The following is a 24601-nucleotide window of genomic DNA, read 5'->3' on the forward strand; positions in this document are numbered from 1 at the left end:
GCTCCTCCCATGCTGTTTCCAGAATTACAGAATGCTATCCAATTTACCACTACTAAACATGTACAGCATTCCTTGAGGATACTAAAAATATTTCTGTGTCCAGTTTGTCTTTTTTTTGAGCCTTATCCCCTCTTCTCTCCTATTTAGTCATATAACTATTCTAGTTATCTTTTCAGGCTTACTCCCTAATTCTTTTTTTTTTTTTTTTTTTTGGTTGCGCCGGGTCTTAGTTGCAGCAGGCAGGCTCCTTAGTTGCAACTTGTGGACTCCTTAGTTGTGGCATGCAAACTGTTAGTTGCGGCATGCATGTGGGATCTAGTTCCCTGACTAGGGATCGAATCCAGACCCCCTACTTTGAGAGTGTGGAGTCTTAACCACTGCGCCACCAGGGAAGTCCCTCCCTAACTAATTCTTAACAACTTTCCCTAACTCTAGACATACATTTCTTGCAATAACTGGCCTCATCCTATATCTATCCAATCCTAGCCTACACATAGACTTAAAAAAAAAATTGCCTGGATATTTACACAGGTGGTTTTCTATGGTCAGAAAATTAGAAAAACTAAAGCCCTGAGGGAACTTTCAATAGATCTGATGGGACTTCCCTGGTGGTCCAGTGGTTAAGACTCCGTGCTACCAATGCAGGGGGCTCAGGTTCAATCCCTGGTCAGGGAACTAAGATCCTGCATGCCATGCAGCATGGCCAAAAAATTTTTAAAAACAAAACAGATCTGAGCAAAAGGAGTGACAGTGGGAAAGAGGGATATGGGTCAAATGCAGTAATGTTTCAGATACAAAATGACAGAACTCAGCAACTAACTGGGTGAAGTAGGGATGGGGACAAGGGAAAGAGGAGAGAAAAAGGTGTACCAGTCTGGTTTCCTGAGGGAATCATGGTGCCATTAACTGAATACAAAAGGAAGAGCCAGTTTTGGAAAAAAGATAATGAGCTCTGAGACATGCTGCTTTGGAGGAGACGGAAGGACAGCAGAGTTGGAATGTCCAGCAGGGCCAAGGAAATACAGGCTGGGAGCTCGAAAGAGAGCTCTGGGCGTCATCTGCTCAAAGATGACAGTTGAGATCACATGAAATAGTCAAGGGAAAAAGGAAGGAAGGCTAAAAATTAGGGAGAAAGAGGACTTTGGTGAGAGAGAAGTTTGTGAGGGACAAAAGGAGCACAGAGGAGGGATGGCAGCTAGTAGAGTAGGCTGAGCTCAGAGATGTAGATGAGGATAAAGGGCTTACTAGATAATTTGACTTGCCTCTTATCTTTAAATACAGGTCTGTCATAAGAAGCCCTCACACTGTCACAATATGTTGATTTTATCTCCATGACATGCCTTTTGCTTGCAAGGAATAGGGACTCATGTTATTTCAGGGAAAAGGAGGTCTACTGAAGTGATATACGTAACAACCCAAAAAAGCAGAAAACCAAACTTCAGAAAGAGCAGAAATCAAGGGCCTGACTACTCTCATGACTTTTCTGTTCCTCTCTGAATATCTGCTCCTCTGGTCAGTTTTCCTCTTTGCTTGTCAGTTACTTGAACTTCCTTATAATATCTATTCCCTCATGACTTGACATTCATTGCACAAGACCCAAAATTTTCCATGACTTTCTAGCCCCAGGGTCTTCTTATTCTCCTATCTATGCCTCTGGAGACCCCACTATCTTCCAAAGCTCTGTGCAAATCAAGATTCTATTATTTTTGGCCGCGCCGTGAGGCATACGGGTTCTTAGTTCCCCGGCCAGTGATCAAACCCAGGAACCTGGGGCCCCGGCAGTGAGAGAGCTGAATCCTAACCAGTGGACCACCAGGGAATTCCCAAATCAAGATTCTCTTGATCTCCCCAGAAGAACAGAAGAATAGTGCGCATGTTCCATAATTTAACCAATTCCCTATGATGCACATTTAGGTTGCTTCCAAGTTTTCTCAGTTGTAAACAATGCTACAATGACCCTTGTAGAGGGTACTGGTTGCCATGCCAACATCTGTTTTCGTCATTTCTCACCAAGAATACTTGGCTTTTCATTTGGAAATTTCATCCGTCAGTTTGGTAGCTTGGATGAGACTGAGATAGCCCCAGGCCCTCCCTGGTTTAAGCCACGTAATCAGGGCTACTTTCCCCACCCCCTCACTATAAACACCTGGAAACATGGGATAAGATTTTACATTCCCAACAATAATGTGTAAAAATGCCCATTTCATTACTCTCTTCCAACATTAGTATTTATCATTTCATTGCTACTGTTGATGCCTTGAAATTAATTTTTTAGAAGATGTATCTAATACAATTGACAGATAAGCTCTAGCAAGATAGAAACAGGATACATGACTTCCACATCATTACAGAAAAAGAAGCTGGATCATTCTGGAAAAATAAGAGAGACAGGAGGAAGTAACATGAATATATAATTAACCAAAAATACAAAGAATAAGAGGGTAGAAAGAAGCCCAATCTATCTAAACTATCACCCTATGTGTAAATAGGTTAGATCCCCCCATTAAAAGACGAAGACTCTCAAATTGAGCAAAGAACAGTCTAAATATTGTTGATAAGAGACACTTTAAATGAAACCAAAATGATGACACTAAAAGAATGGTCAGAGATGTACCAGAAAAATGCAAACAAAAAGAGAGCAAGGAAGGCATTTATTAACATGTGAAAAAGCCCAAGACACACAGAAGTTAAATGGAACACAGAAGAATATTTTTAATGATGAAAGGTACAATTCACAAAGAAGATAGACATCATAAACCATTAGACACCTAACAAATATATATAAAGCAAAAACCAGAAGAAATATAAGGGAAAAGAAAAAATTATAATCATAGTGAGACATTTAACATTTCTCTGAGAATATTTTATCAAGTGCAGAGAGAATAAGAATAGGAACATTTTGAATGATATCATTAATAACTTAATTATAATAGGTTTAGAATCTTATATCCCTCACAAATACATTAAAAATTTTGTGTCTCATACGTTGTTATTAAATGTCCACAGGACATTTAGAAAAACTGGCAAAAAGGTAAACATTACTTTTTTGAATTCTTATAGGACATGTTCTTTGACCATAATATATCAAAATTAAGGGGGAGAAAAAAATCTAAACATGTAGGTATACTTTTAAAATTCTAAATAATTCTTGGGCCAACTATAAAAACAAATACTCCTAGAAGTATATCAGAAGAATAATATATCCTGTCCAAACATATTTTATTACAGGAATGCAAAACTAGTTAAACAATATGAAATGTATTAAGGCAATGTTTATGTTAAATAGATTAAAAAAGAAAGGCCATATTCTAGAGGTTCAGAAGGAATTTGATACAGCTATTCTAAATTAGAAATCTTGATGAAATAGAATGAAACTTTTTTAACATGAAAATGAATGTACATATGAAACGAAAAGCAATAGAGTTCATTCCACTAAAGTCAGGAGTAAGATAAGGATGCCCACTATCCTTAATAAAACTGTCCAATCAGTGCAGTAAGACACATTTTGTAAAGGAAAAGACAGAATTATCATTATTTGCAGATGATATGATGTTTACTTAGAAAATTCAAGAGAATTATCCAAAGAAACTAATAGAATGAAAATAATTCAGTCAAGTGTCCTGATAAAAGATAAATACATAGAAAAAGATAGCTTATTTTTATGTTAGCAGTAACAAATTAGGAAATAAAATGGAAATTTTTGATTCACAAAAGCAAGTGGGTTGGGCTTCCCTGGTGGCGCAGTGGTTAAGAATCCGCCTGCCAACGCAGGGGACATGGTTTTGAGCCCTGGTCCGGGAAGATCCCACATGCTGCGGAGCAACTAAGCCCGTGCGCCACAACTACTGAGCCTACACTCTAGAGCCTGTGAGCCACAACTACGACTAGAGACCGTGCTCCGCAGCAAGAGAAGCCACCGCAATGTGAAGGCCACGCACCGCAACGAAGAGTGGCCCCCGCTCACCGCAACTAGAACCCAACGCAGCCAATAAATAAATAAATAAATAAATAAGTTTATTAAAAAACAAAAAAGTGAGTTAATGTATGTAAAGCACGTAGCACAGTTCCTAGTAGATAAGGTTATATAAATAAGCTATAACAATAAAATATTGATTTTATGGATTCCTAGAGGTGAAATTACCAAGACAAAAGATACATTTTTAAGATTCTTGATTTAAAAAAGGATTCTTGATATATGTATCTAATTTTTTTAACTCTTTATTAAAGTATAGCATAAATATAGAACTCTGGTAATCAGTACCCAGATCAAGAAATAGAACATCTCCAGCACCCCAAAAGTCCCTTGCATGTCCCCTCCTAGTCCTTAGTCATTTTCCTCCCAAGGGTATTTCTGACTTCTGACAACACTGATTTGCCAGTTTTGCCCTTCATTTGAGTGGACTCATACATATGTACTCTTTTGTGTCTGACTTCTTTTGCTCAGCATTACATTTATGAGATTTATCCATATTTCATGTGCTTGTAGATTACTCATATTGCTGTATAGTATTTCCTTGTATGAATGTACCACAATTTTCCATTCTTCTGCTGCTGGGCAATTGGGTAGTTCCCAGTTTGGGGCTATTATAAAAAGTGTTGCTGGGAGCACTATACACGTCTTTTGGTGGACATAAGGACACTTTCCTTCTGCATACCTACGTACATTGAAAAGGGCATGTGTTTATTCAGCTCCAACAGATACTGCCAAGTAGTTTTTCAATGTGATTCTACCAATTTACACTACCAAAAGAAGCGTATGAGTGTTCCAGTTGCTCCACATACTTGCCAATACTTTTTCATTAGAGCCGTTCTGATGGAAGTGTAGTGATATTGCATTATGGTTTTAATTTGCGTTTCCCTGATGACTAATGAAATTGAGCACCTTTTTATATGTTTATTGCCCATTTTGATGTCTCGCAAAGCATTAATTAAGGACTTTGCTCATTTTCCTAGTAGGTTGTTTTCTTTCCTATTGATTTGTAAGAGTTCTTAATATATTCTTGCTACAAGCCCTTTGTTAGATATAAACGTTGCAATATCTTACCCCACTCTGTGGATTGTCTTTTTACTCTCTCAATGGTATCTTCCCGTGAACAGAAGTTCTTAATTTCAGCATAATTCAATTTATCAAAATTTTCCTTTGTGGTTAATGCTTTTTCATGTCCTGTTTAAATAAGGCTTTGATAGCTAGCCTTCCTTCCTTCCTTCCTTTCTTGGCTGTGTTGGGTCTTAGTTGTGGCATGTGGACTCTTTGTTGCAGCGCATGGGCTTCTCTCTAGTTGTGGCATGTGGATTTTCTCTCTCTGGTTGTGGTGCACAGGCTCCAGAGCACGTGGGCTCTGTAGTTTGCGGCACGTGGGCTCTCTTGTTGAGGCATCGGGGCTCAGTAGTCGTGGCGTGTAGGCTTAGTTGCCCCGCAGCATGGGGGATCTTAGTTCCCTGACCAGGGATCTAACTCGTGTCCCCTGCATTGGAAGGCGGATTCTTTACCACTGGACCGCCAAGGAAGTCCCTTGTGTCCTGTTTAAAAAAAGAAAAAATCTTGGTCTACTTCAAGGTCACAAAGATGTTACATTACGTTTTTTCTAACCAAAATTGCTTTTTTTTTTCAGTACCATAAAATTATTTTAATATCTTTTTCTCTATGACTGAGTATACAAAGATAATGGAAGTAATGTATTTTTCTGCTATCAAGATGGGTAGAATATATCAAAATCCACCTATTGAATTTTCTTTAAATAGTCCCCCAAAGCATCCTGAAGAAAGGCAGGAAGTTTTCACTTTCACTTTGTGGAAGGACCTAGCATGCTTTAAGCACAAATATGCCTGACTAGTAATGACGTATATTATGTCTCTCACATTTTTATCATTGGTTCTTCTGTAGAAAATCCTCTTGTGAAACACCATGTGTTGTATTTGTCAAACACACAAATATCTGAGGGAAGGAACACCGTTCTTCGGCCACTATGATAGGACATTGCTCTTACGTATATGACAATTCCTTGTGTTTTTCCAGTGTGACTTGTGGCATGATCTGCACCAAGATCCTTTATACCCAGTACTTCTAGTCTTAAATAAGGAAGAGAGCTCTGTGTGTTTTCTGCATAACTGTACAGTTTCCGTGTATTATGTTATGCTGTGTCATCCAAACTTTTTTCTCCTTCATCAATGATTTTTAGAAGCCATTTTTTGGTCAGATTATGTCTTTTGACAGCAGCTTCCCATCCACTTTTTCTTCTCAGTCCCTCATGTGGGGGCCTGGCTTTCCATCTTACTGGGGCTCTGTGAAGTCAATCTGGGGCCCAGAAACAGGGCCTGCTCTGCTGGTGTGCAGACCTGCCGTAGTTCAATAGCCACAGGCTGATGAGGCGGATTATCACAGTATATATAGTCCACAGTTTTTTTTTCAAAACTGCATTCACATCAGTCCAATTGTTTTCTCAGAGGCCGAGTCTTTAATCAGCCTGAGCCAGTTCCACATCGAAGGCCCTCAATGCAAGAGCAGAGCTTTGGGATTCTGCAGGGAGCAGCAGGGAACATAAATAGCCATCATGATATTGTTTCTGCAGCAGCTCCACATAGTATCATTCTGTGCTCAAAGCACTCGGTCCACTGTCCGTGACCATGCTTCCCCTGGGGCACCACCGGCCTGGAAGCGGAGGTGGTGGCACAGACTGGCGACCCCCAATTGCTTTTTAAAGTAGGTGAATCACAATATACACAGCCATAAGATGTGAATAAATGCTTGTTTTGTCATATGCATCCCAGGCCCTAGCAAGTTCCAAGCTGGCCTGAACATCTGCCTTTTTGGTAGTGCTGAAATAGGCCTTGAAATAGGCCTGGGAGTTGAATGGTGCCTGACCTATTCCTTTAATAGCTAGAGGGTTGCATCATCTGCCAAATCAGACACTGTTCGCAAAATGACCTCCTTACATCAGTATCATCTCTTTGGTAATGTGCTTGTTTAGTGCTGCTACTAGAGGGGTGAGGGGTGACACATCCTTTCCATTAACACAAGTATTTCATCTGTCTCACGGTGACCTGTGCCAAGGCCATGCTCGAGCAACCTTGGAAAGACAGTTAAAACATAATAATAATAGATAGTATTTAGCAAGCACGTATTAATTGCTCACCATTGATAGTATATTTATCAATAATATCAATATCCATCAATAATAATATTTATTGCGCAGTTATGAAGGCACTGTGCTAAGAGCGTTATGTGTGTTATCTCATTTCATCTTCACATTAATTCTATGAGACAGGAATGATTATTATCCCAGTTTTAGAAATGAGGGAACTGAAGTTCAGTGAGGTTAAGGAAATTTCCCAAAGGAACTTGGCCAGTAAGTGTCAGAACTAAGTAAGTGCTCAACCAGGATGGAAACACAGGCCTGTCTATTCACAGCCTATGCTAGCTCTCTAGCCATACACGTGTATCTAACAGACATGCTGTACAAGTCAGTTTGATGCAGCTGCAGAAGTCTTTCTTATAATCATGCCAGTAGGGCTAGAGTATCCCAGCAATTAAAACTTCACAATATAATTGCATAGCATGGCATAAAAGACTCTTTGTGATCTAGCCCTTACCCCTATACGCAACCCTCAACCCTCATCTTTGATTTTGCACCAAGTAGAACCACCCTGCTTCTAGTGCCCTGAGAACTTCATGGTGTTCATGGCTTTCTGCCTTGAGACATACTATTCTCTTTGTTTCACATTCCCTTCCACTTGTTTATTTGTCAAATTCCTTTAAAATCCAGCTAAGACATTGTCTTTTCCAGTAAACCTTCCCTAATTTCCCTCTGACAGTGTTAAACGTTCTGTTCTCTGTATCAACCTCTGTATTTAATATAAAAATGTGTTGCTCACTCAGTCATTCAACATTAAATACTATTCTTTTCAGGCAGTAGGCTAAGTACTAGGAGACAGAGAGTCAAGTAACACTTTTGCAGAAGGAAGACTATGTTGCTAAAGCATGGACGTAACCTAGCTAGTCGTTCCCACCAGCTGAAATAAAGAATAGGTTTCAACAAGTTGGGGTGGGTGGGGAGAGCGTATACTAGGAGGAAAGTGTGATGGGACATTCTGATTCAGCCCAAACTTAGGAAAACAAGAGTTGGTAATCCAGCCGGGCATTTGTTTGAATCAACGTTCATGCTGTGGAACAGGATGACATCTGTTCAGCATCTTGGATTGATTTTGAGCCCTTGCGGGGAAAGGAGTTAGGACCAACGCCGAGAGAGTTGTTTAAGAAGGAGATTTTGAGATACTCTGGGTGTATGTTTTGCTGCTGTGGAGCCAGGGAAAGGCCAGTCTCTTCACTTCCACACAGAACCCAACTCTGCTGCATTATCTTGAGGGGTAGCTTTCCGCACGTTGGCTGGTAGCCCCCTGGGGCAGGGATACTGGCATTTTTACAGGCCCTGTGTCAGCAGTGGCCTTGGCAGAGGCTGTACCCTTGGATGGCCTCATGGGTAGAGGGCATTGAAGAGGGGGAGCCAGAGCAAAAAAGGAAAACAAAGGTGGATGCCGAATGAAGGCCTATGGCTCACAGGCTGGTTCTTCCACCTATGAGACACACCTGGGGTCTTCCACTTAAAACTGGGGCAAGAACATGAATTCTGGGCTGCTGAGATGCATCTATATACATAAACATATTTATATTTATATATCTTGGTAGATTAAGATCATATAATCTTAAATTATAACCACAAACTATTGAGTCCTGGAGACATCGGAGTTATTTTTTTTTTATTTTTTATTTTTTTTTAATTGTCAGTCACTTTGGGTGTTCACAAATTGCTCAGGGGTGACCTGTTGAGTGATGGACAACGAACCAAAGCGAGAATAGGAACTCTCTCTTTTTTTTTTTATTTTATTTATTTATTTTATTTATTTATGGCTGTGTTGGGTCTTCGTTTCTGTGCGAGGGCTTTCTCTAGTTGCGGCAAGTGGGGGCCACTCTTCATCGCGGTGCGCGGGCCTTTCACTCTCGCGGCCTCTCTTGTTGCGGAGCACAGGCTCCAGACGCGCAGGCTCAGTAATTGTGGCTCACGGGCCCAGTTGCTCCGCGGCATGTGGGATCTTCCCAGACCAGGGCTCGAACCCGTGTCCCCTGCATTGGCAGGCAGATTCTCAACCACTGCGCCACCAGGGAAGCCCATGAGTTATCATTTTTTATTTGCTTTTAGGGAACTGTGTCTTATTTGTCTTTATGTCCCAGGACCTATCACAAAGCCTGACTGACACACAGCAACTGGTGACAAAATATTTGTGGATTTATTTAATAAAGGAGTTAGGAGGAGTCAGAGAAGGAGGGTGGAGAGCATCACACATACATGCACATGCTTAGAACGTGATGATTTCTTCCTGGTCTGACCAGACCCAGAGTATGAAGCAGAAATGGGATCTATGCCACGGTTTCCAACCCCTTTGGATTCTGTCCATGTGTATGAGGACATGCTGAGACAAGTTCCGTGGCAGTTAGAACGTGAACTGGCTGCCAAGATGGAGGGGAAGGAACAATTAATCTTTACCTTCTACTGTCCCAAGGTTCCCAAAGTCAAGGGGTACCAGAAATACCAAAGGGTGAGGAGGTACCGAATTGTAGTTCAGATGGGAAGAAGAGGACTTGTTTAAAGGCGGGTCTAGACAGAGTGTCCTAAAGATGGGAAAAGGATGACCCAGAAATGTTTGTCTTTTATAGAAGGGGTATGGAAAGCTATCCACCAATCGAACCCACATGGGGGTACTTGAGGCAGAGAAGAGCAGGAGACCCTGGGGGTCAAGGGTTATCTTTCTGGGTAGGCAATATCTCCCTCATCCCTCATCCTTGTAGCCTACCCTCCCCACCAACCAACATCCGAGTGCCTCGATGCCACCCCAGAGGCTGCAGCAGCATGTGGATCAGACACACACCTACATCCGAATGTTCTGTGGCAGCCTCTGTGGTTTTAGCCTCCTAATGCTGATCTGCGTGTCCCCACTGAACTGGGTGCAGTTCCTGGTGATCAACAATGGCCTTGAGCTCTACGCAGGACTCTGGATCTCATGCAACCATGAGCTGTGCTGGAGCCACACACCCAAGCCACCCTGTGAGTGCCACTAAATTGAATGCCACAGGCCCCACAGTTCCAGAGTTTTCTGCCACAACGGCCCTCCATCTTTCTTCCTTCAAGATCTTTTGCCCCTCACCTCTCTAAGTCTAGGAGGGATCTCAGCCAGATTGTGAACATGGCCTTTCTTCTCTATGGTGTCCTTGGTGTACCCTTTCTCCCTCCTACCCCAGGTTGTTTCCTCTCCCAAATTATGAGTTGATAGTCTCTTTACCCTCTGGGAAGAACTCGTTTGTCATTTATGAGTCTGTTCCTGTGATGCAAAGAGTTTGTTATTCTAATGTGGTTCGCAGAAACAGAAATGATTGATCATAGCTGGGAGATAGAGCAAAGTGTCTCAACCTCCATCAGATTTAACTTTCAAGGTCAGTTTGTTCTTATGCTAGCAATAGAAGAGAAGTTAAATGCATGTCAGATATGTAGTATAATAAATGCCAGCTATTTAGAGAATAAATTGTCAAATTTTATGTGAATTTAAGTAAATCTGAAGATGCAACACATAATATTTAAAAATAAATGTTTAGGGCTAGAAGATACCATATGCATGAGGTTTTTCAACCAGAACTAAGACTTAGAGGAAAGCTAAAACTACACTAAAGAGTTTCCCCAACATCTGCAAGAGAAACATTTACACAAAGAACAGGTATTGTCAAAGAAAACATACATGAGTAAAGTGCTTATTTCACTGCTTAGATAAACAGGAGTCCCAGATTTGGGGGGAGGGAGGACCTAGGCCCAACCCTGAAGTGAAGCATCACTTATTTGGCATGGGCTTATGCTCTGTATTTGAAACTAAGGAGCAGGATCGTCAAGCGAGATCTTCGGAAGAAACTAAAATCAAAGACAGGCAGAGAATTCAACTGCATCTTCAACTGAAAATAAAAACTAGGGAAAATAATTGCAACAAATATGAAAGATAAAAGGTTAATGGCCTTAATATATATATATAAGATATACAAATTATTATTACAAAAAAGACAAATCCCCCAATAAATAAATTTTTTGTAAACAATTCACAAAACAGAAACTACAGATGTCTAATAAACATGGGAAAAATGACTTTAACCTCAATCAGCCATTAAAGAATGGCAAATCAAATGAACGATGAGATAGGATTTTTCAGCCATGACATTAAAAGAGATTTGTAAATGGTAATACACAATGCTGCACACTCCCATACACACTGAGGACACATAAATAGGAACAACCAAAGCAATATGATTATGTGCATCCAGAGATTTACACTCACTAATTCCATTTCTAGAGAAATGAAGTGAGAGATATAGGCATAAAAATAAAACTGCAATTATATTTATGTAATCCAGGCTAAACCTCAGGCCTTGAGATTATTATTTAAATCTTTAATGAGTCAGAATCTTGAAATGTTGTCACTTACAGCAGTTTATTTCTTGGAGCCTTGAATTCACCTATGAGGCCAACTGTTAATCGTTTGGAGAATGTCAACTAAGTGAGTCCTTAAGTACACAATTGTAAGTCAAGTATTCACCCTATTTCCAGTGTTAACTAATCCTAATTCTAGGGTCAGTAATCAGTCTGCAATACAGATCTCATAAGGAATTCCCCAAATATAATCAGTATGTCTAGGCCTCATCAGCCTGTAACAATAATATGTTATTATTGCCCAAATAGATTATTGCCCAAGTTCAAGAACTTCAAACTTTTACCTACTGGATTGCAAGAATTTAGCCCCCTCTCCCATGGTGTCCCCAGTCATTTCTTTTCTTTTCTTTTATAAATTTATTTATTGGCTGCATTGGGTCTTCATTCCTGCGTGGGGGCTTTCTCTATTTTCAGAGCGCGGGGGCTACTGTTTGTTGTGGTGTGCGGGCTTCTCATTGTGGTGGCTTCTCTTGTTGCGGAGCATGGGCTCTAGGCACGCAGGCTTCAGTAGTTGTGGCACGCGGGCTCAGTAGTTGTGGCTTGCGGGCTCTAGAGCGCAGGCTCAGTAATTGTGGCACAAGGGCTTAGTTGCTCTGTGGCATGTGGGATCTTCCCGGACCAGGGCTTGAACCCGTGTCCCCTGCATTGGCAGGTGGATCCTTAACCACTGCGCCGCCAGGGAAGCCCCCCAGTCATTTCTGAGACTTTCACTGGGGCTATCTCAAGTGGGCTCAAGTACATGTGTGCTCATGTTCCTCTGTCCTGGACTTACTTCAGGCCATTGTTCCTCTGCCTCTATCTTCCCCTGGTTCTAGATAACTGATAGCCTCTGTGCCATAGCTATTGGTAATGGGATGAAGAAAGGATGGGAGTAAAGGACACCATCCTTCACTTTTACTACTAGGTCTCAGCGTGGAATAGACCTTTCTGCTAATTTCCCCCATAGCATAGGTGAAATCAGACCATAATGTAAAAGAATGTGTTGCCACAGAGAGTAACTTGAACTGTCTTTTTTGCAGAGGGTGGGGAAGAAAGCATAGGTCTTTGGTCCAGAGCCAGGACCCCAGGAACCATCAGACAATAAACACCCACAAGCTGTGTAGGGATGATTTATTCTGGTATATCAACTGGTTACAAGGGAATCTAAATACTAAGAAGATTTCAAAGCTTCCTCTCCAGGGTTCTGGGTATCCATCCAGGATCTTTTCTATTCTTACTGAGACATACAAGTAGGGACTTTTATTGATGGGTAAGCTGCTATAAAAACTGCTGTTTAAAAGCTGAAATAGGTTTTGCTCTTACAGGAGATAGAGGCTTGAATTCACCTTTCAGACCTTTGTTTTGTTTTGTTACATGAATTTTAAAAGACTATGAAGTTAGCCAAATGCAGCTGTTTTAGACTCTGAAGGTAAGTGTTTAGTTAGTTTGGTTAGATAATTTTTTGTGTATGCTGCAGATATTTAGTTGTTCCTGTGGACTTGTGAGTGATCTTGTTTATGGAGTTTTCAGGAGGTGAGCAGCTAAGACTGAGAAGATTGTAAGAAGAACGTGAAGGTACATTCTTCCCCTCATGGTAGAAAAAGGACTGGACTGTAACACATCTTAGGCAGGAATTGGACTGGATATCTTAGTAGTCTTTTGTTTTTTAAATATCAGAACCCATTTGAAATAGCATAAGCTAAAGAGTGAACTTCTTTATAATGATTCAGAAGCATCTCATAGACTCCCAACGGCAGGAAGTTCTCTGGACCTCAGGGAATCCCAGAAGAGGCTGTGATCTCAGGCAAAGAAAATCAAGCCAGCCAGTCACTCAGTCTCTCCAGAGCTCCTTTGTCACTCAAATTTGTTTATGCTTTATTTTATCTCTACAGCTCAGCTTTTCCTGTTTATTAGTATGTAAGTGCCTGAAAAGGGGGATATACCAGGCTAGCTTTATATCTTCTTGGTTCAAGCAAGCAAAAGAGGAAATTAGCATCAATCAGTCCCAAATCCAGATATCCAAGGATCAGAGTTAAATTGGTACCCTTCCTTGGTCCTACTACCTATAGTCAAGGGAGCTATAGGCAAGGATCCAGGGCTCTAGACAGGGACTGCTAAGGCCCATGGGGGACTGGGGGCTCAATACTGCAAAAGATGCCTATCACACTGGGCTTCATGCAGCTCAGTCTAAGCTGATGGTTCTGACTGGCTAATTCTGAATGACCCAGTTTTCAGAAAACCCTGCTGCCTTTGGGTTATCATGTTTTAATGTGGCTAACTTGTTGGGGCCACATAGCACCTAACCTCTGTGGGTAGGAGTATGGTTTCTCTTAATGGAAATTACTGTTATTGATTGTGTTAGCCAGTGATGTGTTCTAGAGAACAAGATAAAACTTGAGAGGCAGTTTGTCAACTGGGATAAGCTTGGTACTCTTCTCTCTGGGTTACTTGGAAGATGGACTTGGATTCTCAGACATAGAAGTGCTTAGAGAACTTTCAGTGGTAGGGATGACCTGGCCCTCGTTACACTGAGACAGAAAATAAGCTAGACCAGGAGGCACCCTATAAAGCAGCGGTCCGCAACCTTTTTGACACCAGGGACCAGTTTCGTGGAAGACAATTTTTCGAGGCGGGGGATGGTTCAGGCGGTAATGTGAGCGATGGGGAACAGCAGATGAAGCTTCGCTTGCTCCCCTGCTGCTCACCTCCTGCTGGGCGACCCGGTTCCTAACAGGTGCTGGGGGTTGGGGACCCCTGCTATAAAGGATATTGAAGATATTGGCGGATCCGTGGTAGCTCAGAAAGATCCACCTACGTGTAATTGTAAGTTACTCTGTTTCTTAAATCTTCTGTGAAACATTGCTGGGGACGTCAAGGGAAGGATCTATTCCATGTTAGGGATGTCTCTTACCAACGTCCAATCTGAAGGGGCAGAGCCAAAGAGAGCAGAGCTCTGGAGCCAAGAGATAAGAGAGAGAAGGAGTGTTGTGGCACTAGGGTGAGGGCATTGGATCAAAAGAACTTTAGCAGACCTGTCCTCAAACGCATGTGAGATGGGACCTTGAGAGACGCTCAGGAAAAAAAAGGAGATATTTGTGGGGTGTTAAATTCCTGCAGTCCAGTAAATTGGGGCTTGAAATCATTACAGTATGGGAGTTCAGGTAAACGTGACTTCATTTTATGGTCAGAGGCTGACAGGGACTGTACATGCCACATACATTTGAAAGAGAAAAAACAAATAGAAACAAACTCCAACAACGGTAAAATCATTAAGCGAAGTACGTTGATATGATAGACTGTCTTGTAGCCATTAAATATGATGTTTACAGCAGGTGATCTGGGAAAAATCTTACCATATAATCCTCTTAAAAATCACAAAATTCAGTATCATATCCACTGTGTACAGAGGATAGAAAAATACCAGAAAGAAACCAAATAAAATGCTAACAATGGTTGTCTCTGGGTAGTGGGATTGTGGCTGATACTCTTGCTGCTTCTTGGTACTTTTCTAGTCTCCCCAATGCTTATATTGAACATGTATTACTTTTAGAATTAGAATTAGGAACAAGAAAAAGTTTAGGGGCTTCCCTGGTGGTGCAGTGGTTGAGAATCTGCCTGCCAATGCAGGGGACACGGGTTCGAGCCCCGGTCTGGGAAGATCCCGCATGCCGCGGAGCAACTGGGCCCGTGAGCCACAACTACTGAGCCTGCGCGTCTGGAGCCTGTGCTCCGCTACAAGAGAGGCCGCGATAGTGAGAGGCCCACGCACCGCGATGAAGAGTGGCCCCCACTTGCCGCAACTAGAGAAAGCCCTCGCACAGAAACGAAGACCCAACACAGCCAAAAATAAATAAAATTTTTAAAAAAAGAAAAAGTTTAAATTTGTGTTGTGATATTAGAGTCACACCTCTTATAAGCTAGTTTACATCTAAGTTAATGTGTTAATGTACCCAGAACTATTTGTATATTACCTTTAGTTCTACAGTGAAGGTTTTGCCTTCATAGTGAAAAATTCCAAGTATCAATGAAGAGCTGGGAAAGAAGATCCTTATTTGTGCCCTGGATGCCACATAGCAAGCTCAGCTTCATCCTCTTTAGTCTTCACTCCCTTCTCTAAGACTCTGTCTGGTTTTCTTAAGGAGAGGTCCCCCATTGGACTAACCAGGCCTTTCCTTTCTCCATCTCCTTGGCAGATTACCTCCAATATTCCAGGGCCCTCTTCCTCATCTCTGTCCTCACCATGCTTGTTGCTCTTGGCTGGCTCTTCAGATCTTGCCTCCCTAGAAGAGGAAGAATGACTCCTAACTTGGATCTGAAGGTATCCATGCTCAGCTTCATCTCAGGTAAAGACCTAGATGGCAGGGTAATACTATGGTAAAATTGTTGAGGGAACATAGTTCCTCTGTGCGGGCTTTCATCCTCTTTTTCTTGTCCCTTTTCTCTTCTTCATTATTACATCAAGTTGCCAGCTACCTGCCTTGTCTTATTGTATAAAACATCCATTAGTTAACTTATGCCAAGGGAGAGGTAGAGGCCCCTTCTCTCTCCCACCTTGGTCAGTCCTTGGATTCTTATCTTCTTGATCCTTTCTATACAATATGGTGTCTGGAAGTAGAAGAAGAGTTGGGGGTGGCTGTCGAGGCAGATTGCAGACACTGAGGGATATGACGTATTTTCTTCTGGTCCTAGCCTCCTGCTTGCTCCTCTGCCTCATCCTATTTCTGGCACAGGTTCACTGGCATTCTAGGGATGCCATGGAGTCAGCTCTCCTATGGACCTACCATATGAATTGGGGGAGTGACTTCTTATACATGTTTGCTGGTGAGTCAGTCCCCTCCCTGCTTTATGCTAGAAGGATGGACGGGGAAATCACTTCTTGGAAGGGAGGTGGAATCTAAGAGAAATAGAAACACTAACTGTTCCTATTAAGAACACTTATACATCTAGAAGCAGAGTGGTATGGTAAAGAAAGCACGGATTGGGAATTCCCTGGCGGTCCAGTGGTTAAGACTCTGTGCTTCCACTGCAGGGGGCGCGGGTTGGATCACAGGTTGGGGAACTAAGATCCCACATGCCACGTGGCGTGGCCAAAAAGCAAAGAAAAAAAAAAAAAAGCACAGATTTTGGAGTCTGAAAAGCTAGAATTAGTAGACTGTCCTACCACTAACTGAGGCACAGACAGGTTGAGTAACTTGCTCAAGACAACACAGAAAGTAGTGAAACTATGATTTGCATCCAGGAGGTTCTAGCTTCGTTCTAACCATGTAAGAAGTACAATAATGAAATGGAAGCACAGAAGGATAAAGGAAGCCTGCTGGGGGAGGGAGGGTTGGCTTCACTGAAAAGAGGCATCTTGAGCTGAGTATTTAAAGAATGAGTTAGAATTTTAAAAGCCAAAAGACCATCTGTCTCTTGAAACTCACCTCGAATTCTTCTCTTCCCCTAGGGATTATCTCCTTCCTCAACCACATAACTTCCAGATCTCCTCCCCTTGATCAAGATGTCACTGCAGTTCCCATAGACAAGTCAAGGCTGGGGATTGGTCCAGTGACTACAGTATCGCCTGCTGAAGATGCTGGGTCAGGGTCTCAGACAGAATCTACAAGTGAGAAAGAGAAAAAACTATCAAGTACAGAACTGTGATGGTGATAGGATAACCCAACTACTTCCTGTCTTAAAACAGGGGAGAAGCTAACTGAGTAGGGAATGATTGTGCAGATTCGAGGAAACTCTCCTAATATCATGGCCATATTACTGAAGGAGAGAGCATTAAAGCTGATGAAATGTCCTTTGTGTATGTTGCATCCAAAATATGTATGATAGTCATAAAGAAAATACTGAAAACTCACCCGAGACAAAGTTTCTAAAAGAAAATATCAGTGTTTAGGGCCATGAATGAAAGAAACTAGCAATAGATGCAGTGCGTGAATCAGAGCTCTCTTTGGGCATCAGGGATTTCATAGACCAGAATGGTCAATGTAGAAAAATGTCACCAAATTTTGTTTGAAATTTTCTTTATCGTGTGTGGCTTTGGGAATACCCAGGATGGAAGGCATTTGAACAATATTGTTGATTCTAATTGGAGATCATTACCAGAAATGGAATGAACAACAATGGAGATAATACCTACCACCCAAAGGAGGTGAGAGGTGCTGGGTAGATTCTGGGGAATCCATGACATCCCACTTCTTATGAAGATTGGTAATTTGAAAACCTTACAGTCTATCAGGTAAACCAACTGCTTCTCCCTAAGCTAGAGGTTATGTTAACCAGGCATCCATAAACTCTCTGAAATTCTATACAAAACTTGTGTATGCTCTTTTCTGTGAAGAGGGCCATACATTCAATCTGATTCTTGATAGGCCTATGACTCTTTTGATTCCTTAGATTATGTTTTACTGAGCCAAATGAGGCTAAAGGACTTTCTTCAGCCTAAGTATATACATGGACAAAGTTAAAATTTTTTCCATGTTTTATATACTGTTTAAGACTGAGTAAGGGTGGGGGAATTCAGGCAATCACATGGATCTTTTGATGGCTAAAGATCCCTTTTAAACTTAGACCAGATTCCATGCAGAAGGTCCCTGACCTTCATCTTATCCTTTATTCCTTTAGTAGCTGCCACTACTCTTTTGTTTGTTGAGGTCCATTCTTCTTCTTCTCAAGCCTGGCAATGGAATGGACTATAGTGTCCAGTTTCACCCCTTGCTGCTCTTAAAGATAAGCCCAGGACTTCCCTGGTGGCGCAGTGGTTAAGAATCCACCTGCCAATGCAGGGGACACGGGTTCAATCCCTGGTCCGGGAAGATCCCACATGCCGCGGAGCAACTAAGTCCGTGCGCCACAACTACTGAGCCTGCGCTCTAGAGCCCGCGAGCCACAGCTGCTGAGCCTGTGAGCCACAACTACTGAAGCCCGCGCGCCTAGAGCCCGTGCTCTGCAACAAGAGAAGCCACTGCAATGAGAAGCCCGTGCACTGCGACGAAGAGTAGCCCCAGCTCACCATAACTAAAGTCCGCGTGCAGCAACAAAGATCCAACGCAGCCAAATATTTTTAAAATAAATAAATTAATTTAAAAAAGAAAGATAAGCCCTGGGATCCTTTTGTTTTAATTTAGAGAGTCACTGGTAACCTTTGTAGAAAACAAACTTAACAGTTCTTATAATCCTGGTCCCCGATCAGTCATTCCCAAACATTTCCAGATGATGACCAGAAGACTGTTAAGTTAATACTTCTGCTTTTATTCCTAAAGGTAGGAGTTTAGCAGCACGTGCATGTGTGCACCCACCCATAGAGACACACACAAATGCACGTATATACACACACCCCATTTTGACCCTGTCTTAGAAAACCCTTTTCTCCATGTTGGCTCCTTTTCTCCATGTTGGCGATCTTAGTTATTGCAGAGTGACTGGTGTCTCCTTACTTCAAGGGGCCTCATTTCAGAGGCTCTTCAGGCTGTTCCTGGGCCTTTGCCTGGTTGTAAGAATAGACATGTAGTCAAGTCCAACTCCCCCTCCTCCCATCACCACTCACCTGCTAAGTATACCCCACATATTGACTAATTAAGAACTTACTGAGTTCACAAGCATTATTTATAATTCAGTTTGAATACTATAATTATATGACTAAATTGACAGGGAGATGAGTACTGATGACTCTTCAGGGAATGGAAGTTTTAAGTGGGGTGAGAAGAAGGAAGCAGGTGTGATTGAGAAGGGAGGATGTTAGGTATTCAGAGAGTAACGATCAAGACCCTGGCTATTACAGGAGAATAGGCAATAATTATAACTAAGTTTTCTACTTTACTATCAGAGAATGATCTTTAAGCATAGAGAGTCTTTTGCTGCTCCTTTAGAAACTGAATACTCTATTTTATTCTCTCTTTCTTTGCTTGTAGAGAATTCCTTAAAAAAACTTAAGTAGACTTCTAATAAGATAGCTCATTAAATGACCCTTTGATACATCCCTTCTGCTCCAGATACATTACATGATAGATGAAGTGGAGAGGGATACGGGGGTGAGGGGGGATATATATGTATAGCCAGGTCAAAACAAGACAAGTATTTTCACAGACTGGAAAAATAACAAAACCCACAAAACTATGAGTTAAGCCACAGACTTAATGGGCTCTAAGTCCAAAAGTAAGCAGAGGTGAACAGGAAGACAGGAAGACAGGTCCTGTGGAGTGAAAAGGACCAGAAGTGCTTCTCAAGATATGGACTAGAGCTAGAGCCAGATTCACAGCTCTAGCTCAAACTAGGGACTTAAGAAAAGAAGCTGAGGGCTTCCCTGGTGGCGCAGTGGTTAAGAATCTGCCTGCCAGTGCAGGGGACATGGTTTTGAGCCCTGGTCCAGGAAGATCCCACATGCCGCGGAGCAACTAAGCCCGTGTGCTACAACTACTGAGCCTGTGCTCTAGAGCCCACGAGCCACAACTACTGAGCCCACGCACCACAACTACTGAAGTCCACCTGCCTAGAGCCCGTGCTCCACAACAAGAGAAGCCACCGCAATGAGAAGGACGTGCACTGCAACGAAGAGTAGCCCCCACTCACCGCAACTAGAGAAAGCCCGCGTGCAGCAACTAAGACCCAACACAGCCAAAAAATAAATAAAATTTAAAAAAAAAAGAAAAGAAAAGAAGCTGAACAAAAGCTACTGCCAAGCACTGACTGGGGCTGTAGCTTATTTGGAACCACAGACCGAAAGAGGTAGAAGGACACAAGTACAACCTTGCTCAACCAAGCAGTGCATTGGTTCATTAACTGGGTCAGAACAGAACAGGAAATCTGAAATACCATTTTATGAGACCTGACCCTGGATTGGGTCCTTTGGCCAAAGTAAGGAAACCCCAAAACTACCAGATGGAAAGAGCATAGAAGGAGCGAAAGAAACAAAAAAGCCAGCAAAATTATTTTGGTACCTGCGAATAGGAATTCCAAACATGTAAAGAAATGTTCATTTCATTTCACAGATTATCTGCTCTAATTTTTATTAATTTTTTCCTTCGGCTTCCTTTGCATTTAATTTGCCCTTCTTTTTCTAGTTTCCTAAGGTGGAAGCATGGGTTATTGATTTTAGATCTTTTTTCTTTACTAATACATGCATTCAATACTATAAATTTCCCTCTAAGCACTGCTTTCGCTGCACCCCACAAATTTTGGCCAGTTGTATTTTCATTTAGTTCAAACTATTTTAAAATTTCTCTTGAAGTTTCTTCTTTGATCCATGTGTTATTTAGAAGTGTGTTATTTAATCTCCAAGTGTTTGGGGATTTTCCAGCTATCTGTCTAATGTTGAATTTTAGTTTAATTCCATCATGATCTGAGAGCATACATAATATAATTTTAATATTTAAAATTTTTTAAGGTGTGTTTTATAGCCCAGAGTGTGGTCCATCTTAGTGAATGTTCCACATGAGCTTAAGAAAAATTCTCCTGCTGTTGGATGAAGTAGTCTAGGGTTGGCAGTTATATCCAGTTGATTGATGGTGTCCTCACTCATGTTCTGCCTGCTAGATCTGTCCATTTCTGAAGAGTGTTGTAGTCTCCAACTATGATAATGGATTAATCTATTTCTTCTTGCAGTTTTATCAGTATCTGCCTCATGTTCTTTTGTTAGGCACATACACATTAAGATTGGTGTCTTAAAATATTGACTCTTTTATCATTATGTAATGCCCTTCTTTATCCCTTATAACTTTACTTTCTCTAAAGCCTGCTCTTTCAGAACTTAATAAAACTACTCCTGCTTTCATTTGATTAGTGTTAGCATGGTATATTTCTTCATCCCTTTACCTTTTATCTATGTGTATCTTTTTATTTAAAGTGGGCTTCTTTTAGATAACATAGAGATGGGTGCTGCTTTTTTATTCACTCTGAAAATCTCTGTTTTCTAATTGGTATATTTAGACCATTGATGTTTAAATTGATTTTTGATATGATTGGATTAATATCTACAATGTTTGTTACTATTTTCTATTTGTCGCCCTTGTTTATTGTTCCTATCTTTGTCTTCCACTCTAGTTTTGTCTTTTTTGGTTCTAATTGAGCATATTATATGATTCCATTTTCTGTCTTTTCATAGCATATTAGTTATACTTCTTGTTTTTATTGCTTTTTTTAGTGGCTATCCTTGAGTTTGCAAAATCCATTTACAACTAATCCAACTTCCACTTTCAAGTAACACTCTACTGCTCACAGGTAGTGCAGGTACCTAATAATAACAAAATAATCCTAACTCCTCTCTACTGTTACTTATATCATTGCTGTCATTAATTTCACTCAAACATAAGCATATATGTGTATATACACATAAGCATATATAAGTGATACATCGTTGATGTTATTTTGAACAAACTGTTATCTGCTAGATCAATCAAGAATAAGAAAAATGAAAGTGTTTATTTTACCTTCACTTATTCCTTTTCTTATGCTCTTCCTTTCTTTATATAGATTAAAGTTTCTGACCTGTATCATTTTCCTTCTCTCTGAAGATCTTCATTTAAAATTTCTTGCAAGGCAGGTTTATTGGCAACAAATTCTGTCAATTTTAGTTTGGGAAAGCCCTTATTTCTCCTTCACTTTTTTTTTTTTTTAATTTATTTTTGGCTGCGTTGGGTCTTCGTTGCTGCACGAGGGCTTCCTCTAGTTGTGACGAGCGGGGGCTATTCTTTGTTGCGGTGCGTGGGCTTCTCATTGCGGTGGCTTGTCTTTGTTGTGGAGCACGGGCTCTAGGCACGCGGGCTTCAGTAGTTGTGGCTTGTGGGCTCTAGAGCACAGGCTCAGTAGTTGTGGCACACGGGCTTATTTGCTCCATGGCATGTGGGATCTTCCTGGACCAGGGCTTGAACCCGTGTCCCCCGCATTGGCAGGCAGATTCTTAACCACTGCACCACCAGGGAGTCCCTCTCCTTCACTTTTGAAGGTAATTTCATAGGCTACAGAATTCTAGGTTAGGGTCTTTTCTCTCTCAACACTTTAAATATTTCACTCCACTCTCTTCTTGCTTGTATGGTTTCTGAGGAGAAGTCAGATGTAATTCTTTTCTTTGCCCTTTATTAGTAAGGTGACCCTCCCATCCCAGCTTCTTTCAGGATTCTTTATCTTTTTAAAAAAAATATTTAATTTAATTTATTTTATTTTTTGGCCGTGCTGCGCCGCATGTGGGATCTTAGTTCCCCGACCAGGGATCAAACCCATGCCCCTTGCATTGGAAGCATGGAGTCTTAACCACTTGACCAGCAGGGAAGTCCAAGATTCTTTATCTTTGATTTTTTTCAGTTTAAATATCATATGCCTGTAGAGATGTGGATGGACCTAGAGTCTGTCATACAGAGTGAAGTAAGCCAGAAAGAGAAAAACAAATATCGTATATTAACGCATATGTGTGGAATCTAGAAAAATGGTACAGATGAACCTATTTGCAGGGCAGGAATAGAGATGTAAACATAGAGAACAGACATGTGGATGGAGGGCGGGGAGGGGAGGGAGGGACAAACTGGGAGATTAGGATTGACATATATACACTACCATGCGTAAAATAGATAGCTAGCAGGAACATGCTATAAAGCACAGGAAGCTCAGCTCGGTGCTCTGTGACAACCTAGATGGGTGTGATGGGGGGCGGGGGGAGGTGGGAGGGAGGTCCAAGAGGGAGCGGATATAGGTATACCTATAGCTGATTCACTTCATTGTACAAAAGAAACTAACACAACATTGTAAAGAAACTATACTCCAATAAAAAGTAAATTTAAAAAAGAAAGAAAAAAACCCCCAAAAATATCATATGCCTAGGGACTTCCCTGGTGGTCCAGTGGTTAAGAATCTGCCTTCCAATGCAGGGAACGCGGGTTTGATCCCTGGTCGGGGAACTAAAATCCCACATGCCGCAGGGCAAATAAGCCCGCACGCCACAAGGAAAAGATCCCGAGAGCTGCAGTTAAGACCCGAGGAAGCCAAAAATAAATAAATAAATAAACAAATATGATATGCCTAGGTGTAGTGTTTTTTGTTTGTTTTTTGCTTGTTTGTTTTGTTTTTTGGCATTTATCCTGCTTTTGATATTCTCTGAGATTCCTGGATCTGTGGTTTGGTGTCTGACATCAATTTGGGGGAAATTCTCAGTCTTATTACTTCAAATATTTCTTCTGTTCCTTTCTCTTTCTTCTCCTTCTGGCATCCTGACTTCATGTATGGTACAGCTTTGTAGGTGTCCCATAGTTCTTGGATATTCTGTTCCATATTTTCAGTCTTTTTTCTCTTTGCATTTCTTTTTGGTGGTGTCTATTGATATATTCTCATGTTCAGAGATTATTTCCTCAGCCATGTCCTGTCTACTAATAAGCCCATCAAAGATATTCTCTATTTCTATTACTGTATTTTTAATCTCTAGCATTTCTTTTTAAATTTTTTCTTAGAATTTCCATCTCTCTGCTTATATTGCCCATCTATTCTTGCGTGCTGTCTACTTTACTCATTAGAGCCCTTAGCATATTAATCATCATTGTTTTAATATCATTGTGTGATAATTCTAACACCCCTGTCATATCTGAGTCTAGTTCTGGTGCTTGCTCTGTCTCTTCAAACTGTGTTTTGTGCCTTTTAGTACAACTTGTGATATTTTCTTGATATCTGGTCAGGATGTACTGGGTAAAAGGAACTGTGGTAAATAGCCTTTAGAAATGTAGTGATAACATGTTGGGGGAGGGGAAGCATTCTATAGTCCTGTGATTAGGTCTCAGTCCTTTTTTTGGCGGGAGCAGAAATAGTTCCCCAAACAGGGATTGAACCCATACCTTCGGCAGTGAAAGCACAGCATCCTGACTGCTGGGCCGCCAGGGAAGTCCCAGGTCTCAGGCTTTGAGTGAACCTCTGCCTCTGGACTCTGAGCTTCACAAGTGCTTCTCAGTTTCCCCTTAGGTGCTATAGGACGGCTTGAATGGGCTGGAGTTGGGAATTTCCCTTCCCTCACAGGTTAGAGCAGGCTGGAGTTCGACATTTCCTTTCCTCCAGGTTGGTTAAGCTCTGATAAAACCCCAACAGTTTAGGCTCTGGTCAGATGGTTTCTCCTCAGAGAAGGCCCTTGTTAAGAAGAACAG

The 24601-nt window shown here is 41.4% G+C and overlaps 1 protein-coding gene and 1 pseudogene across 2 annotated transcripts; one reads left to right on the forward strand and one right to left on the reverse strand.

Moving 5' to 3' along the window:
- Positions 1–2564: 2564 nt before the first annotated feature.
- Positions 2565–9384, reverse strand: LOC309624895 (NADH dehydrogenase (ubiquinone) complex I, assembly factor 6-like; annotated as a pseudogene). The gene is made up of 2 exons: positions 6341–9384; positions 2565–6234 (listed from the first exon to the last, which is right to left on the reverse strand). The product of its transcript is annotated as an NADH dehydrogenase (ubiquinone) complex I, assembly factor 6-like (transcript).
- Positions 9385–9856: 472 nt separating this feature from the next.
- TMEM202 (transmembrane protein 202) lies at positions 9857–22934 on the forward strand. The gene is made up of 4 exons (XM_082383625.1): positions 9857–10097; positions 15692–15841; positions 16188–16319; positions 16945–22934. Exons 1-4 carry the CDS (start codon positions 9878–9880, stop codon positions 17139–17141), a joined length of 699 nt encoding a protein of 232 aa, XP_082239751.1. The 5' UTR covers positions 9857–9877; the 3' UTR covers positions 17142–22934.
- Positions 22935–24601: the final 1667 nt, after the last annotated feature.

Source organism: Balaenoptera borealis (genome assembly GCF_965194805.1).
Source record: "Balaenoptera borealis genome assembly, chromosome: 3".
NCBI classification, from domain to species: Eukaryota; Metazoa; Chordata; class Mammalia; order Artiodactyla; family Balaenopteridae; genus Balaenoptera; species Balaenoptera borealis.